At 43.5% G+C, this 19,199-nt stretch overlaps 1 protein-coding gene across 6 annotated transcripts in view; it reads left to right on the top strand.

The window, feature by feature from the left end:
• The first annotated feature begins 78 nt into the window (after positions 1-78).
• The window catches only part of LOC125717863 (ethanolamine-phosphate cytidylyltransferase-like), a 26,670-nt gene continuing 7,549 nt past the window's right edge, over positions 79-19,199 (top strand). Inside the window, exons 1-14 of one of the 6 annotated variants that reach the window (XR_007384650.1) lie at positions 79-487; positions 4,787-4,875; positions 5,759-5,920; positions 6,100-6,166; positions 6,365-6,449; positions 6,537-6,578; positions 7,612-7,753; positions 7,856-7,938; positions 8,772-8,849; positions 8,937-9,002; positions 9,166-9,231; positions 10,161-10,249; positions 10,371-10,639; positions 17,606-17,896. Coding sequence is in view for 4 of the 6 variants with exons in the window: in XM_048991209.1 (XP_048847166.1) it covers positions 366-487; positions 4,787-4,875; positions 5,759-5,920; positions 6,100-6,166; positions 6,365-6,449; positions 6,537-6,578; positions 7,612-7,753; positions 7,856-7,938; positions 8,772-8,849; positions 8,937-9,002; positions 9,166-9,231; positions 10,161-10,249; positions 10,371-10,491 (1,212 nt within the window). In the remaining 2 variants the exon portion in view is untranslated. Of the gene's footprint in view, positions 488-2,950; positions 3,028-4,786; positions 4,876-5,758; positions 5,921-6,099; positions 6,167-6,364; positions 6,450-6,536; positions 6,579-7,611; positions 7,754-7,855; positions 7,939-8,771; positions 8,850-8,936; positions 9,003-9,165; positions 9,232-10,160; positions 10,250-10,370; positions 13,633-17,605; positions 17,897-19,199 lie in introns of those variants that run through there. The other 5 variants (XR_007384649.1, XM_048991212.1, XM_048991211.1 and 2 more) reach the window with 5 other exon arrangements.

Below are 19,199 nucleotides of genomic sequence, written 5' to 3'. Positions count from 1 at the left end.
TTCCTATTAAAAATCAATCATATCGCAGCTTTGCTACCTTCGACAGTACAGCCGGGCTGAGCGTGACAGGTCACGTGACAGCGGGAAAGGCAGTAGTTATGTAACAGGGAGCCTGTGATCTAGCAGCCCCATCGTACGATGCAATGCCGTATGACGCCACATCCCCCGGCAAAGGAGGCGTTGCCCCTATCGCCCAAGCGTTACTTTCTCGCAGACGCCGGCAAAGCTGCAGACGAGGACATAACGTTTGGCGCATCCTCATTCCTGATACCTCTCTGGCGTTATTCCTCTCATCCTCATATTACTTTCATTTGCACGTATCTCGACACTGTGAATATACAGCACAGAACACCTCTTAATAAAATATGATCAAGAACGGTCACCACACGGCGAACCAGCAGGGGAAAGAGGCAGGAGCTGCCCCAGCAAGCACGACTTGTAGTCCCGAGAAACGAAGGCGAACCATCCGTGTGTGGTGCGACGGATGGTAAGAAAGCCCCTTTCGGCATGGATTTCATTCAAGATATGTAGTAAAATATGAATATCACTTTCAGAAAGTTAATAAAGCTATGCATGATCTGGAAAATTTCTTCACGCTGCGACTTTCAGTTTCATTCATTTTAATATAGGCAGAATTATTATTATTATTATATTGTTGTTTTTTGTTGTTGTTATTGCCGGCTCTGGTAAGTTAAGCTAGCACATACGCAATTGCTCTATTCATCTACGAAGGATCATGTTAAGGCCGTTCTGCTTGAACGAGCGATGTGACGTAAAAAAATGACCGGCTCTCGCAGTGTCAAATCGTGCGTGCGCCTGCCTCACGATATCTGTCAAAGTGCGACATCCCGCGAGCTGCCTTAATGAAGGTCATCACGGCGCCTTCCTTTAAAATAGAATAAAAAATTTTACAGGGTCTCGAGGCTGCCTTTATTAAGGTCCCAGGTCTGCCGTTTGAAAAAACGTTGTGACGTCTAGAGGCCCTTTACTCTGAAAAGGTTTGAATTTATGGTTTTAAAACCTACCAAAAAATTTAAAATGTTATTATTATTATTATTAAGTATTGTTCTTTTCGTAACTCGGACTGTGACATGTAATTTACACGTAATAGCTACTCCGCAAGCGTTATATCAAATATGCTGTCCAAACAACCCGAAGTCAGGGGGCAATGACCCAAAGGATCGTTCTGTACTCACTCACATCAGTTTGTTGCGTTTTCACAGGGACAGATGGCGCTTTGTTTTAAATCTATCGCTCTGTGTGGCACACGACACTCACAGATGTAAAATACAGCGGATAGATCCAAGGTCTCTCTTCAGAATTGGCAGTGAAATTACTACAGTGGGAGGTTGAGGGAAATGTAATTCATGTCAATAAGGCTGTTCAGATATTAACTGTACATTTCTGCATTTACATTGTATTGAGGTATTTATTTCATCCAAAAAGCAGTAGAAATACAGAAATAAGAGCTTAAAGCAAAAGTTTCAAATGTAACATGCTGGAAAATACAAAGAAATTTGAAAGAGATTCCCAATTTCAAGCTGTTACCCAGTTCAAATCACCAAGTACATTTATGATGTAGAAATGGTGCAGTAATAGCCCCATTCAATGGGCTTTTGCCCTGTGCAGTTAGCTTTTAGTCTCCTTCTGGGGACTTTAGTCCTGTTTAGTTGCCTTTAGTCCTGTGCAGTGGTGTTTAGTCCTGTGCAGTGGCCTTTAAACCTGTGTAGTTGCGTCCTATGTAGTGGTCTTTAGTCCTGTGTAATTTCCTTTAGTCCTGTGTAATGGCCTGTAGTCCTGTGCAGGTACCTTTAGTCCTGTGTAGTGGCCTGTAGTCCTGTGCAGGTGCCTTTAGTTCTGTGTAGTGGCCTGTAGTCCTGTGCAGGTGCCTTTAGTTCTGTGTAGTGGCCTGTAGTCCTGTACAGGTGCTTTTAGTTCTGTGTAGTGGCCTATAGTCCTGTACAGGTACCTTTAGTCCTGTGTAGTGGCCTATAGTCCTGTGCAGGTGCCTTTAGTCCTCTGTAGTGGCCTTTAATCATGTGTAGTGACCTTTAGTCCTGTGTAGTGGACTTCCGTCTCATGTAGTGGCCATGTAGTGACCTTTTTGCTCTGTTGTGACAACGAGAAGGGATGACTGTTAATTAGAAGTACCTTATCCCTGGTGACTTAGAGGTGCCCAGCAGATATTGGATTCTGCATGGAACCTTGACATTGTTCTCCGACCCATTACTAGTGATCCTGCTCAGAAACTTTCTAAGTCTGCGTATTTGTCTCTAGGGTGGGATTCCCGCAGCTTTGTATCTTTTAGGATTCCAGCTGTTTCCACTTTCCGGGTCTGATGCAGGATGGATGCCTCAAATTCCAGAACAATAAAACTGTAGGCAGGGGTATGCATGTGTGAGATTCCGGTCTCCCCCAGAGAGGCGTAACTCCGGTTCTCTGAGTGAGGTTAAACTTTCTCAGGATCGCTCCTGTATGGAGAACGTTTCCAGCATTTGTCAGGCAGTATTTTGTGCTGATATTCCATGGACACAGTCAAGGAGCAGTGTGTATGTTAAACATTCCACATGAAAGCAATAAGCACAGCTGTGAAAAAGTTGTTGTACAACTATAAGCAAGTATTTTATAGCTCTTCAACTGCGTGGTCATATAGTGTAGTTCGGAGTTAATTATGGTGGTAATTCATTGTACTGTTGATTATACAATTAAAATGAAGTGATAAAATGAATGTGTTCTGGGAATCAGTGCTGAGTTGTGTATTACTGTAACCATTAGTGATAGCAAGGTTCTGCTCAGTGTGTTAGTACGTCCTCTTGTGTGGGATTCGTTTGTCTCTCGTCATCTGCATTGCTTCTGCTCTGCGTATCGTGGCTTATTGCCCCTCTGTGTGTGCATGCTGTGCCCCGTCACCTGTCTAGGATGCCTGACGTATCTGCTTACTTTCACCTAGATGGAGAGATAGAGGATGGGGGGGTGACAGGAGTCAAAGTTCTTGCCTGCATCAGCATGACAGGACAGTGGTTCAAGGTCCGACTACCGTCACCCCCTACTAGCTGCAAACACACACAGCTCCTATATTCCTTTCCTTGTGAAGACTCTCCATTCATTTCTATGGACATAACCCTAACCCTAACTATGACAACCTTAATCCCTTCCCAGCCCTAACCTTAACCATAAGTAACCAAACAAAATACAAGACTTTTGGCATTTGGTCCTCACAATGTGGTACATATTACACCACATACACACACACACAGTTCATCCCTTGGTGTTTACATTACCATGGGCATGAATGTGTGTCAGAGTGTCAATGTGCCGGATGTTTCCATCTAAGGGCTATTGTTTTCCGTGATGCGATATAGGCCCCTCCTCCTGACCGGGAGTGACGTGGCTCTCAGACAGCAGTGCGATGTCTCTGAAACCGGACCACACTCTGGCGGCAGAGCCTTACTAGATAGATACTCCTTGGTCAGATATTCAACCGATCAATCGACTGATGTTTACTCCATTCAGCACGATCACCTGAGCGATCAAGATGCATAGCGTCTTAATTATTTTTTAGTATAAAATGGCTAGTTTCTTTTTTAAATGACAAAAGCACCTCTTGGCATAGACTATAACTGATGTCTTATTTTTGAAGCCAACCATACTGTATGATTTTAAATAACGTTGCATATTACAGCTAGTATCTGAACACCTGAGCACAGACACATTCTTTAAATAGCACCTATCATACACTCAGGGACACTACAATTCAGCAAAAAAAAAATACATTCATCAAGGCAGTACAGCTTACAAACAGGAAGATGAATAATATTCATTGAATAATTGTGTTTTTAACAGGAGCTTGAAATGGGTAAAAGATTTCAGAAGCAGAGCAGTGCAAATTTTAGGGACTGTTACACTAAATAACAGTAAAGTTCTGTGCTATTTCTATGTTAAATTCAAGTTGACAGGTTATCAGTGGCATGTAAAACCTGAGCTGGACTTATGGAGTGTGTAACAGGTGCACCGGCACGGTCGTGACAGGACTCAGGGGGACGGTACAGTCACCTCATGGAAACAGATGCAAGGCAAAGAAGTAAACTGAGACGATAGGCATGGCGAGTGAGGCGTCCCGTTTCTCATGCCCGGTGTTATCGATGTGCCTCCTGGGATGGAGGATCCCCTGCCCCACAGGATCACGTGACCTTCGGGGACACATCGGCCCTGCTCTAGTTGCGTTCCCGCCACTTAGCCCACAGCACACTGACACCGAACCTGCAGAGGACGGGTTTTGGCGGGATCTGTCTTCACAGGAGAAAATTAGCTAAACAAAGGTCAATGTAAAAAAAAAAGCAAATTAGCTAAGCAAAGGCTAATGTAAAACAATTGCAAATTAGGTAGCCTAAGGTCAGCTCAAGTTTTCCATCAAAAATTTGCATATTAGCTATGGGGAAAAAATAGCAAATTAACTAAGCAAAGGCTGAAGTAAAAAAAAAGAGCAAATTAGCTAAGCAATGGTCAATGCAAACCTTAGCAAATTAGCTACAAATCAGCTAAGTAAAGGACGGTGATCAATGGGCCTCATTGAACCTCTTATCAAAGTTCAGTGGTAATTTTTAACAATGAAGCACAGCTATCGTTTCCGGCCTCACCGTGTTTATCGCATGCTGACCTGTGGCTGCACTTTACTTCAAGGCTATGACAGTGGAAGTTACAGGCAGTTACCCGCTTGCTACTGACATGTAACGATTCTTACTTACATACTCATGCTTGACTCTCTGCTTGCGTCTCTGTTGTACAGCTATGACATGGTGCACTATGGGCACTCCAACCAGCTGCGTCAGGCCAAGGCCATGGGCGATTACCTCATTGTGGGAGTCCATACCGACGGTGAGTCTACATGCAGGCCAGGCCTAGTGTCTGGGTGACTAGAACATCCTTCGGGGTGTCCTGACATGGCACATTCTGCAGGATTCCCCAGTCTCCAGAGTCCAAACCCACCAGTAGGTTTACGGACAACACATAACTTCAATTATTCAATTAACACCTTGAGCTGCGTCGTTTACATTGTGCAGGTGTGTTTTATGACATGTGGACTATGGGTGTCTTGTAACACAGTGTTACTCAACCCTGTCCTTGGTCACCCTTAGACAGTCCACATATTTTCCCCCTCCCAGTTCCCAACATAATAATACCAGGTACAGTCAGACCTTGGTTTGGTTCCAGAACCCGTCGCGAATGAGGAGGATTCGTGGATGTTTGGTAGAGACACTAAAATGGTAATATGTTCTTGTTTCTATAGTTTAAACACTAAATATGACCCCAGTCATGCTCCCAAAACACTTTAATTTCACTGAAAAGTTAGCTTAACACATTACCTTTAAAAAAAAACACGTTTGATGTAAAAATAGAGTACAGTATCGCCTAACAGATATTTGTCACACTAGCACATTTACAGAACAGTATACTAATGTTACGCCTACTAATTCATAGAAAACAGCATTGGCTGCCGTTTTCTTTGCATTCACAGTAAGGTAAAATGAGTAAATGAATGGGACTGTAAACTTATTGACAGATGCCATATATGTAACCAAGGTATAATTCAATGAAATACATAAAGGAAACATGTACATGTAGTTTTCGCAGATCTGTGAGTTTGGTTCAGGCAGGCTTGAAGCTGGGAGGCAGCAAAAATGTGGACTGTCTGGGAATCCCTTGACTTGAGAACACTGTCCTAAGCTCCACCCTTCTTCTCTCTCATTCCCGGCACCAGAAGAGATCTCTAAGCACAAGGGTCCCCCGGTTTTCACTCAGGCTGAACGCTATAAGATGGTCCGTGCCATCAAGTGGGTGGACGAAATTGTGGAAGAGGCGCCGTACGTCACCACGCTGGAGACGCTGGACAAGTACACCTGTGACTTCTGCGTCCATGGAGGTAAAAATGAGACTGTGGCGCCCCCTAAAACGGACTGTGGCAGGAGCGGCAAATTACTGAAAATGATTCTGAAAAGACTACATGTTGTTGAAAGGTGACATGAAACACATCAATGATATCACATACCGGTTGGTCACTGTTGTTGGCCACTCAGCCTCTCATCGTATATCTGCCTGCAGATGACATCACGTTAACGATGGATGGGAAGGATACGTACGATGAGGTGAAGAGGTCAGGCAGATACAGGTAACCCCGAGATGCTGAGGAGCATTGCGGTCATTTTGGGTTGGGCTTCGTCTTGGATCCTGTCACGCATTCCTTGCCTTCATATTTGAGTTTTTGAGTCTCCTCCATCTACCATCTATGCAATTTGAGTTGTGCTGGTGTCACAGTGTTGAAGGGAGGGTGCTGTTTCAGCAGTGTGGGCGTTCTGATGCATTTCAGGGAGTGCAAAAGGACACAGGGTGTGTCCACCACCGATCTGGTTGGCCGAATGCTCCTGATGACCAAAGCACACCACAGCAACATCGTGAGTCAGGTCTTCGACGACCACATGGAGCACTGAGTCCGAGTGCTTCCCTTTCAGATGCTAAGCCTATATCTCTTTACCCTGTAGGGAAACTCAGACTACCAGCAATATACTGACAACTTTGGAAAGGTAGGTGGTGTGTGTGGATGTCTTTTTGGTGCCATAGAATGGGACAGTTACCTGTTGTGTTTGTTTGATTTAATTTTATTTATGGTAAAACAAAAACTGTGGTCGACGTTCTGATCAGAGAAACCTGACCGTTCTTTTGTATTGGATCTTTTGGATCTTCTAACTGGCCTGTTTCCAGGTTCAGGTCTGTTTGGCCTGTTTTTTTGGTTCTGGGTTTCCCGTGGCTCCGGTTCTCTTTGGGGACTTGGTCGACCTTTTTGCATCACAGTGGTCGAGTGTAGAGGCCTGCAGATGCTAGACAGACAGAAACAAAGGCCTGTATTGTGGGTATAATTCACAGCCAGGGCTATAATCCTACTCAGGGCCTAATGAATACAATGGTTTGTTCCTGAATGCGAGGCCAACCGTATGTATTTTTCTCAGAAACAATAACCAAGCAAATTGTAACAGTCAGTATTACATTGTATTCACTATTATACAGTTAAAATAGTTTAAAAAACCAGAGAATTTATGTTTTCACTGCTTTTTTTCCAAGGCCCTAAATGGTAGTTCCGTCTTATAGCCACAAGGGGGCCAGTGTTATTAAAACTTTAATAGGGGTGTAAGCTTGTTATTATTGTTGTTTTCCTTTTAGTATTATTAATTCAGATTATAATATACACAGTATGCATGTTTGGGGGCTTCACTCAGTGGCATAGCAGAGCATTTGGTACAGCAGGGACACAACTTAATAATTTAAATGCAAAGGTCTATTTTTTGGAGGGGGGGTTGGCAAATGAAGCCAAATTATATATTGGGGGGTGAGGCGTACACATCCCTACTGTTCCTACACCCCCGGTTTCACCTCTTCCTCATGTACAGTTATGCGTGAGACGTTGTGTTTGTTTCTATAATGTGTCCCCGTTATGTACGGCCCCGGGGCGGCCCAGTGTAATGGACGTCCGTCAAAGCACCTCCAGCCGCCAGTGTGATGCAGAGGGTACTGGATCACCGTGTAATTTAGTTCACGTCTGTGTCCCCGTTGTGGGCACAGCAGGGTCCCCAGTGCCACAGTCCCTGGACGGGTGTGTCCCAGTTCCTCCAGACGTCACGCAAGATCATCCAGTTTGCCTCTGGGAAGGAGCCGCAGCCTGGAGACACCATCATCTACGTGGCCGGCGCTTTTGACCTCTTCCGTATCCTCAGCTCGGCAGGCGGGTCGACCCCTCCAACCCCCCCAACAGGCACGTGGTTTGCCCCACCTTAACGCGCGTCTGCCTTGACCTCGTGCCTCTCAGATATTGGCCACGTGGACTTCCTGGAGGCTGCGCACAAGCAGTCGGACAAGCCTTACATCATCGTGGGTCTGCACTTCGACCAGGTGACTGTATTAATCCCGCCCACTTGCCGCCCCTTCACCTCACATTGGTTGGTTACCCTGTCCGTCATCGACCATTACTCTGCACGCCCTCCAGTCAGGATTTTTGGCTCTCCATAAATATTGACTCTCCCAATAAGCGTATGCATTCTGGATGAGAGCCTGGTTTGGCGGACTGACACTGATATATGATTCACTTTTCTGAGAAATGGTTTATGGACATCAGTGCCTCATTATGGGTGGGGGGGGAAATAAACACTATACCTTTTAGCAAAGTCATCTCAAAACTGTATGGAACATAAGTGCACCAATAAAACAACTTAAATCAATAATTATATGATATTCAAAATAAAAATGACTGCTGTCTTTTGGTCCAGAGAACTTGAAATCTCCAGAGCAGTACAATTGCATATCTATACACTATATGGACAAATCAAGCACCTAGCAATGCAGTCAGGTTTACTAACATTTGTGGAAAGAATTGGTCGTTCTGATGAGCTCAGTGAATTCAAGCGAGATACAGTCACAGGATGCCACCCTCACAAAAATCAGTTTGTGAGATTTCTTCCCTGCTAGATATTCCACGGTCAACTGCATTATTGCAAACTGGAAATGTTCAGGAACAATAGGTCACACATTCGAGGCAGTTCCTATTGTTCCTGAACATTTCCATTTCCAGACCACGTAAAGTAACAGAGCGGGGTCGCCAAGTGCTGAGCCGCATACTACGTAAAAGTCACCAACGCTCTGTTGACTCAATAACTGCAGAGTTCCAAACCTCCTCTGGCATTAACTCCCGCATTAACTCCCGTTGTGTGTGTGTGTGTGTGTGGCAGGAGGTGAACCGCTACAAAGGAAAGAACTATCCCATCATGAACATCCACGAGAGGACGCTGAGCGTGCTGGCCTGCAGGGTACGTGCTGAATGCCTGTACGCACAATCATGCTTTGTTTAAGGGGCCAGTCGCCCCCCCTTCTGACTGTACTCTCACCCTCGCCAGTACGTCTCCGAGGTCGTGATCGGGGCGCCCTACGCAGTCACACGGGACCTGCTGGATCATTTCAAGGTAGGCGGGCCGTCCTCTGGAAGCGAGACGGCTGTCATGTGATACTTGGCGCTGTCATGTGATGCTTGGTGGCTGTCATGTGGCAATTGGCGGCTGTCATGTGACGCTTGGCAGTGGTCATGTGACGCTTGGCGGCACCAGACTCATACTCCTGCCTTCACAGGTGGACCTGGTGTGTCACGGGAAGACGGAGGTGTTTCCTGACAAGGACGGCTCTGATCCGTATGCTGTGAGTCCCCGATCCCGCTCCCACACACACACACACACACACACACACACACATGTTTGTATTCATGTCTTTGTGGGGATCATCCATTCATTTCTATGACATAAACCCTAATCTCAACTAAGGCGACCTTATCTCCTACCCAGCCCTAACCTTAACCATAAGTAACCAAAGAAAATACAAAAGTCTGAAGGCTGAATAAATTTTTATTTTTTTGATTGCAATCACAGATTTTTTAAAATTGAGGTTATCCTTATGGGGACTGGAAAAATGGTCCCCTACAACATCAAAATGACCCGTTTTTATCGCGTTATGGAGACATTAGGTCCCCACAACGTAGGGCATATCTGGACCACACACACACACACACACACAGATACATTTACTGGCTTATGGATAAATGCAGGACCAAGATTAGTCAGTTATTTCTTTTTAATCTAAAAATATATATGTGTTACATAGTATATATTTGTTTGCTTAAAAATATCCCTAGCAAAGGGGTTGCTAGGATTTTAAGACGTAGGGGGCGTAACCCAGAGACCTAATCTGTCTGAGTGTCATAATATTGAATTTCATCTCTGAAGGTACGGTGATCGCAGCACTATGAAGGTTTAGGAAGCCCTAGGGCTGTTGTGATATATGGAATTCTCAAACTGAGAACATGGTTGTTGAAACATCTGAGCTAAACAGATCATTTGGGGCTTGTTCATATTCATTCAGGGCTTCAGCCTCGAAAACCCCATGATACATCTGAGCCTTAGCATATTTGCCACAGGTCAGCAAGGTGCCTCTGTGGGTGGATGGGCATTAACCATTGTCTATCTCTATGGAAAGTATGGCTAATGACTAATTTGGCTTATACGGTCATGTTGGTGCGTGTTACATGTCTCATGCATGTCGTAATTGTTGTCGTCTCCTCCCTTCTTGTGCAGGAACCAAAGAAGAGAGGTATCCTTCGCACGGTAGACAGTGGAAACAGCCTCACCACTGATGACATCGTGCAGAGAATCATCAAGAACAGGTGACACGTGGCGCCGCCCTGCTGGTGAACTGTGTGAAAGCAGGAGGCCCGCATGAGCCCACGCGATCCGAGTCCCTCCCCACCCCACCCCCTACTTAACGGCTCGGCGTATGTGTCCCAGGCTGCAGTTCGAGGCCAGGAACCAGAAGAAGGAAGCAAAGGAGATGGCGGTGATTCAGGCCATGAAACGGCGCGAGGAAGAGAAGATGAAGGACCGTGAGCGGGCGCGGGCGGTGCAGTAGGAGGCAGCCAGAGCTCTGAAGGGCAAACATAACTACGCGCACCACCCACTGACCCCCCTCGCCCACCCCCGAGACAGGAGGCTTCTCCTCAGCCCTGCTCCTCGACTCACCGCATGGGTCGTTCATGCAGCCTCATTCCCCTGCTGTTGTAAGTTGTTCACACAGACCGGCCTCCTGTTCCTACCCACACAGCCCCCACTTCCCTGAGTCCTGGGGCATTCGTATCATGGCTGCCGCACCTAATTCAAGAAAGGTCTTCAGATCAAGTCCAGTTTAAGGGTAGAACTTGGAAGACTGCTGGTGTTTCAGAATGGTCTTCTGTGCTTAAGAGAATGATATGGACTCATCGGCATCATGGCTGGAGGGATAGCCCTCCCCCCGCTCTCAAAAAACTTTTGTATCAAACTAGCTGTAAAATAAGCGAGATGATTCAAAGTTCAGTTGAGAAGAAATTAGCACTAAACACATTTAGTATTGAGCAAGATAAACAAACATACAAGGTACATCAATGTGAATAAGCGAAGTATGATCTATTTTTTTTTTTTACTTACGACGGTTTTTAAAAGTCTTTAATATTGAGCTGCGTGCCTGTCGGTGATACCGATTTATAGAACATAAGGAAATGGGCGAGCAGAGTGTGTCGTTAGCTGAAACTGAGCAGCGATCTGCATACAGCATTTTACTCACTACGCATCAGCTTACATGGAATAACTTTTCGTTCCTTTTTTACAGAAACATCCTGTGCGCATTTACGCTACGTCAAGGGTGTGAATGAGTGAGACTCAAGCTGTAGGTGTAAGACAGGGGTATTTAGTCACTCTCTATGAGGGTAATAGTGTCAGAAAGTTTCCATTGTGTCCAAACATTCATTTTAATGCATCTCAATATATTCAAAAGCTACTGGCCACAACCTGTTTCACACCAGCAAAATCCAAAAGATTTTTTTAACCAAAACATATGATGTTCAATGAACATTTATCCCATAGGACAAATCAATAAATGCAGACTCTCTTCCCCCGTATAGCGTAATTGAACAGGTCCGGTTTTAAAACCTGGGGCCTAGGCTATGGGTAGCACTTTATATCCCCCTGTATCCTTAGCCACCACTAGAGGGCGTTATTTGTCATCAAGCGTAGTTCAGGATTGTTGTATGATGTGCTTACGTACAGAGGCCTGAAGTATTGCATCGATCACGGTCTGTCAAAAGCTGAATTCTTTTCAACTTTTGATATAGTTAAAACGACATCCACAGCTGCCTTATATGGATCAGTCAATGTATGAGTCCTATAGGAAAATGTTTTGGCAGATGGTCTGAACGTGAATTTTGACTAGAACGGCATTAAAATAAAGGTACTTACCAGGCTGAAAACATTTAAAAGAATCACTTCTGGTACGATCCAACTATATGCACTCGTACAGTTTTATATTTTATTAGGTATAAATAACATGTCTGTCAGTGTATTGACTTTTTAACAAATGTGTGACCTAGTACTTTCTTTTTCATTATTTGGAAATACTGAAATGAACTATGTGACAAAGAGGAAATAACACATACGCGGTAATGGTAGTTTTATCTCGCAAAAAGCAATGTCTTTTCCAAATGATTGTGTAACGGAGTATCGGTTCACACTTCCGTCAGAAGAAATACATTTAAACAAGTTTATACTCTAAATATCCTGACATTGTAACCCTCAACCAGCGAGTACACAGCCTACAGGTGCTTCCAGACAATTTCATGAACGGTGCACTGATTTCACCCCCTACCTGAGAGGTAAGCGCTGCTTGGTTTGTTAGCCATTACTTGTACAGTTTATATTTTACGGTGGTTTTAAATCCTATAATGGTCACAATGGTATTGTTTTAAAATACTCATTTATTAATATTACTTGAAAATAATATATTTTAATTATAGAGCCCTACATGTCAGTATGCTTGTGTTTTGCAGACTTCTTTTTACACTCCGAATGTATGTTATTTATGCGGTCTGTGCATTAAATCGAAATTTCTCAGCTCTGTTTAATGCTGTTAAATTGTCACCTGTGAATTGTCATTAACTTTATAAATATTTCTGTGTTATGTGTTCTTTGGGTTTATATACTTGACTCTTTTATGTTATTGTTTAAAACTATGCCTGTATGTTTTATGATTTTAACCATAAGCGCAAAGTAATTTGATTTTTTTTACGCAAAAAATTGGACCCGAAATAATTGATTTGATAAACAAAAAGATCTGTATTGCCATGTCGCCACGCGCCACTTCCTATTGACATTCCAGTTCCGTATTACATGGCTTTAAATGCAAATATCGAGTCTACAGGATTAGTGTCTTTGCTGTTAGGTAATTCTCAGAACATGACACTAGAGGGTGAACTCGCACCGTTTTTACACGACAGGCATTCTTCCGTCGCTAAGCTTCCCTGTCTGTACGACTTCAAATAGTTCCTGTAAAATAAATTGCTGTGTAACTACATTTAAAAGTAAAAGTACGGGGAGAGGTTTAAATAATGGGAAAATTATAGTATAATTAACTTCTGGCTAATAAAAATGAGTATGTTCTATGTGAATTACCAGTTTTTGGTAATAGTTTAGTATAGGGACTTGGGATATGTTGATGGAACCAGGAAGCTGTGAGCTTGTCTTAGTCCTGGAAAAGCCGGCACGTGAATCTGGGTCTGTGTGTAGTACGTAGCCACTAGACCCCCCAGGACACATTGGACATGCTGGGGCTCCAATCCAACATGTTGAAAGTTCATTTTTCTTGCCAGGGATTTCCAATTGTTTCCGCCACATCTGCAGTAATCATGAAAATGGAGTCGTTTTTTAATGCTTGTACAACCGAGAAATAGTTGGATGTTTTCACAGTCTCCAGGAGGGAAGAAAAATAAGCAGAGAAAACCTGATTGTGAAACTAAAAAATGTTTGAAAAATGCCTTTACTTGTATGAGACTTGACTGCCTATAGGGTGTATGAGTTAGCGAACAAAAGCAAGCAAACAACAGCCTGCCCAAATGCAAAGAAAATGTTTTGTAAAAACATACACGGCCAGAAGCACAGGGCAGACTGTCTTGCGTGATTAGCACTGACATTGTGTTATGACCTTTTAATGAACAAAAAGAAAAGAATAAAATTAAGCAAGGAAAAATCTCAGTGTTTTCTGTCACAAAATGGCCACTGTGGTTTTAAATGGTTCTGTGCATTCCGTTTTATTATTTGATATTTTGAGGGTTTTCTAGAAATCTCCAAGTTCCAGTCTATCAGATCTGAACAAATTCTCTTAATGGCATCAGCCGCAGTCCTTCCTGTTGGTGACATCAAATTGTGGTTTGTGTCTCCTCTGCAACCTGCACTTTGACCTGGGGCCTGACAGATGGGCCCTGTACCAGAGGCGGAAACTGGTGCATTTATGCAGTGCTAAGTCTCCCAGGAACTGAAAGGGTCACTACCAGGAACTGGTTCTCACTCTGACTGGAAATCTGTTACTCAGCCCTTGAATTGCTAATGCATGGCTATAAGCCAACAGGAGGCATCTAGTTTGATTGGCTGCTGTCAGAGATAAGCAAGCAGTTCAGGTTGCAAACAGGCCAGGAATCTAAATATATTCCTCTGATGGTGGCAGACGTGTGTGTGCATGTGTGTTTGCATGGATCACATCTAGGGACCAAAATGTCCCTGAAGTATAGTAAAACCTGAAACTTCCATGTTTTTGAGGACATTTTTCAGAGTGCCATTTGGATGACCTGAATTTTATACAATTTTTTGAATGCAATCAAAAAAGTAAAAATTCAGAAAGTCTTGTATTTTGTTTGGCTACTTTTAGTTAAGGTTAGGGCTGGGTAGGGGTTAAGGGTGTCGTGATTTGGATCGGTGTTTTTCCCATAGAAATTTATGGAAGGTCTCCATTTAGATAGGTATGCCAATGTGTGTGCATGTATGTGTGTGTGCATGCGTGTGTGTGAGTGGGTATACCTACACAATGTCCCCATAACGTGATAAATATCAATTTTTTCCCTTATGGGGACTGGTTTCCTGGTCCCCATAAGGGAAAACTCTATTTTATAAAAATCTGTGACTGCTATGAAAAAGTTAAAAATGCAAAAACTCTTGCATTTTGCTTGGTTACTTATGGTTATGGTTAGGGCAGGTTGGTGAGGGTTAGGTGAGGGTTAAGGTTGTCATAGTTAGCGCTAGCATTTTTCCCATAGAAGTGAATGAGCGGGCCCCATAAGGATAGGTATACCCTACATGTGCGTGCATGTGTGTGTGTGTGTGTGTGTGTGTGTGTGTGTGTGTGCGGGTGTTTCAGCTGTATAAAATGAGTCACAGGAAGTGCGCACACTAAAACCATCAGCACCATCATAAATCGTACTGGGAAATCGCATTTATTGGTGCATAAAATTCACAATGGAGACAAAAATATTCTGCCCTGATGTTGCTTTCGAATTCACTGTGGCAAGAGTTCTGGTTTCTTGCTTTTTGCGTTTCTAATGAAGGCACCTGCAGAATAGAATGAAGGCTGTAATTAAGCCTCATGAGTTACTCAAAACTTCTTCACGCTTGGCTGTTGGAGTCAGTTTCACTGTACTCACATCCCAGGGCAGGACGGAATGTCTCAAATAGAAACCCCACATTTTTCTCCACTTGCCAGATGACCTGCATGCAAGTACTGCTGTTTTTGAGGCTATTTTACAAAAAAACCTGTTTTTCTGCTACTCTTCATCTGTTTCATTATTATGGTTTTGATGTCAGGGTGGCAAGATTGTGCAGTGGTCAGTCCTGTTACCACACACCTCTGGAACCTGGATTCAAGTCTTTGCCAGCGTTCCATGTGTGTGGAGTTTGCATGTTCTCTCTATGTTGTCGTGGGGTTTCCTCTGGGTACCCTGGTTTCCCCCCACTGCCTGTAGGTGTGCATGTGTGAGTGAATGGTGTGTGAGTGACTGGTGTGTGAGTGTATGGTGTGTGAGTGAATGGTGTGTGAGTGACTGGTGTGTCAGTGAATGGTGTGTGAGTGAATGATGTGTGAGTGACTGGTGTGTGAGTGACTGGTGTGTCAGTGAATGGTGTGTCAGTGAATGGTGTGTACTCATTTGCCCTGTGATGCATTGGTGGCCCATCCTGGTTTGTTCCCTCCCTTGCGCCCAAAGGCTCCGGACCCCCCGACAACCGTGAAGAGAATAGGCAGTTTCAGAAAATGGAAGATTGGATTTTGATGTCTCAATGACACTTTCTTTCAGACGTCCTTACTGGTTAATGCCACTTGGGGCAGTGTAGGTTAAAATGGTTGCATCTGAGACGATTACTTCCTGAAACTGGTTATGAGATTATCAGGAGTGTGCAAAGCTTACACTTCACTTTATTGATCCCCTTGGGGTGGAAATTCCTTTTGTCGAACAGCAGATATACAGATATAAGAGAATAATTAAATAAAATTTAAATAATGACATGACTTAAACTGCCATCAAGCTAAAGTGTAGCCCCTTCAAAGAATCTGAAATGAGATTTTTAAAATTTAACACCAAATTTGGTCACTGCATAATGTCACATGCTATTTATTGTCATCACTCTATCTAAAATCTAAAAACCAATAACAATTAGCAACCCTCCTATGTGTAAATGTGTCCAAACTTTTGACCAGCACAACATATATAGGTCCCACACAAGTCATACGGTTCCAGTTGGAGTTTGTGGTATAATTTGCAATGTAGATACAGTGAAAAACAAACCATTGACATGGAGTTTCCTGCAAATACTGTAGCATGACAGCAGGGCACTGTGTGTCTCGGCAGCTGAACGTCAGCAGGTCAGGTGGATTTATGGGCCTACAGAAGGGAAGGGGGGAGGTAAGGGGGGGGTGGGAAGAGGCAATTAGTGTCGCGTATGGTTTGGTGAGCCAGGAGGATTTCGTTTCCTAATTAAAAAGCTCTCCATTTGATCTGATCGATTTGATTTCTGACATTGCCATTTCAGGGCAGAAATTTCCTGGTATTTTCAGACTTTAAGTTGGTGACTCACGTAGCTTTTTTTCTATTTATTAACATGATGAGCCATGATCCAGTAGGAGGCCAGTAGAGGCCAGAATGAGACAGGCTGAACTCTAAAGGAACGACAGGCCGGGGGGAATTAGCTGTCATGGCCTTTTGTTGTTCTTTGTTTCCCAGAATTCCACTGTGACGTGTCCAGGACTCATCTCCATGCCTTGTGTCCCCCTACTTATCAGACACACCAGGATCAAAGGGGCTAAAGTCTCAGCAACTTGCATTCCGGAATGTTTGTTAAAGTTACACCGAGTTAAACATCAATCAAAACCAAATAAAAAGTCGAGTGAACTTGCTACATTTGTAATTACACGGCCTAAGTTGAGTCTCATATAAGAATGTGGGAAATGAGAGAGTCATTACGGTCTGCTTCTTCAATGTGCTACCAGCTTCTTAAAACAGATCAAAAAGGTCCGCCAAAGCCAAGGTGGAAAATGAGAATCGGTACAGCACAAAAGTGCATGCAAAGACAGAAGGTTCCTGTATGGCGGGATCCAAGAACTGTCTGGCATTTAGGGACCCAGCAATGCATCGTCCTCATCGTCCTCAACAGGCTTGTTACTGCAGTGGTATGAACCAACCCTAGTTGCCTCTGTCACCGTGGGCACAGACTCTTATAGCTACCCCCCCGCAATACCTACGTCATCTTGTCCAAATCTTAACCACACACTCATTCCCTTCCCATCATCCCTTGGCCCACTAAGGATTCTGGGGCTTGTGCTAAAAATAAAACCAACCGTGTTCATAACCTGTGTGGGTCAAGGTATGTCTGAGTTTCTTCTCACTTTTTCCCCAAGTTATAGAAAATCTCAAGGGGGGGAGAGTGTCAGCTTTGATGTCAAGAGTGCATATTGAAAGTTGCTGGAGACCAGTCTATCCATCCATCTGTCATAATCGAACCTTTTAGGAATACTGTGTGTGATTAAAAACACATGAATTCCCACAGCATATAAATTCCTGACAGAACTTTGTTAGTTTGCTGGATGGTGTTTGCAGGTTATCTGAATGTGCTTCTGCTTTATTTTCGCTTAATGATTTTGTTTGTCTGTGTGTTGGTTCTTTATTTATTTATTTTTTCAGAAGCAAAAGCTTAGCATTCAAAGTGCCTGGATTTCAGGCTCCCAGAGGGTGATCCTGTGGTTCACTCACGGTGTGGGGGTGTAGCCTGGGTTACAGGTGAACCACTAACATCAGTCCCTGAAGCACACATCCTCTCTTCCCGGGGGAATGGAACAAAGGAGCTCCACGTGGATGATTCTTTCTGCGCGGCGTCACCACGGTGACCTGGGGTGTGATGGCAGAACTGTGGGCGGCAGATGGGCCGAGAACAAACTGCGGTGGAATGTCACTAATTCCCTTGTGGCTGGACAGGTGACTCGCTGCCTGGGTATTTGTTTACATGCATGTGTTTGTTATGCTGCTCCGCGGGGTGTGGGCATCCCAGGGAAGACTTTAATTGCACTCAATTATCCAGGCTTGACCTATATTTATTTACCGATTAAGTGCGAAGCCTAAAATAGCCGGTCCCCATGGGGTTTTGCCGTGTGTCACAGTCTATCACTCAATTGCCTCATGACTCCTACTGATGTTTCTATTTCTGGAACATCTCCAGCATTCCACACCTACTCTGCAATGAAGGCATTTGATCATCCAAACTGCTTTCGGAATTCTGACGTCACACATGGTCTAGTGACATTCCGCTGTGAGACTTTGAGAGCCGAAGGATCTTTGTTTACACTTTACTTAAGGCCATGTTTTTAGTAATTTATAAACACATTCATAATGTATTATAATTCATTCATAACACATTATAAACATGGCTATAAATATTTATGAAAAGGCATAACATATTATAGTCATGTTTATTATGCATTTTGACTGCCTTATGAAGCTGTCATCTACAATGATCTATAAATAGCTTTATAATGCATTATAATTGTAATCCTTTATGAATGCATTATTATGTGATATGATCATGTTTATAAATTACTAAACACATGGCCTTAAATAAAGTGTTAATTTTTAAACATAAATGTATGGATCTTTAACACATAAGTTGCGCTTAATGAAGTCAAAAGAATGTGACACTTAATTGAGCAGCTTAAGCCACTAAGGATGGCCAAAATTAGTTAGGTCAATTAGAAAATTTCAAGGAAAAGGTTCTTCCTTTCTGTTAACATTTGTACCAATATTGTACCAATTTCATCTGGGCACTCAGGATTACACCTGTCTTCCTAAAACATGTGGTGAGGTGAATTGGCATCTTTAACCTGTCGTGAGTTTGGGCCTGTTTCAGATCGTCATGCTGTTCAGGGTGCCGTGTGCTTCTGGGGGTAAGCTGGGTAAGTTATTATCTCTTCTCGATGGCTTAAAACTCTCAATGTGATCTCTATCGGCATCTCACTGGGGCACAAGTGCATGAATATTCATCATTTCACAATCTATCTTCCAGCCATCCCTATGGTCGCTTAAGTCATTGTTACAAAAACTTATGCACAACCCCTGCACTCACATTAAGAGGCAATAAAAACGGCACCATTTAGGTCTGGCATAGATGCTCAGATAAAACAAATAAATAGGGGATCACTTCTGTTCAACCAAAGAAGATGAACAGTCAGGAAATATGCTTATAATAATCATGATACATTTAAATACGAATATCTAAATATGTAAC

This window comes from Brienomyrus brachyistius, chromosome 22, assembly GCF_023856365.1.
Source record: "Brienomyrus brachyistius isolate T26 chromosome 22, BBRACH_0.4, whole genome shotgun sequence".
NCBI lineage: Eukaryota > Metazoa > Chordata > Actinopteri > Osteoglossiformes > Mormyridae > Brienomyrus > Brienomyrus brachyistius.
Note: the sequence above shows the minus strand (reverse complement) of the source record. Positions and strands in the feature narration are given on the sequence as shown.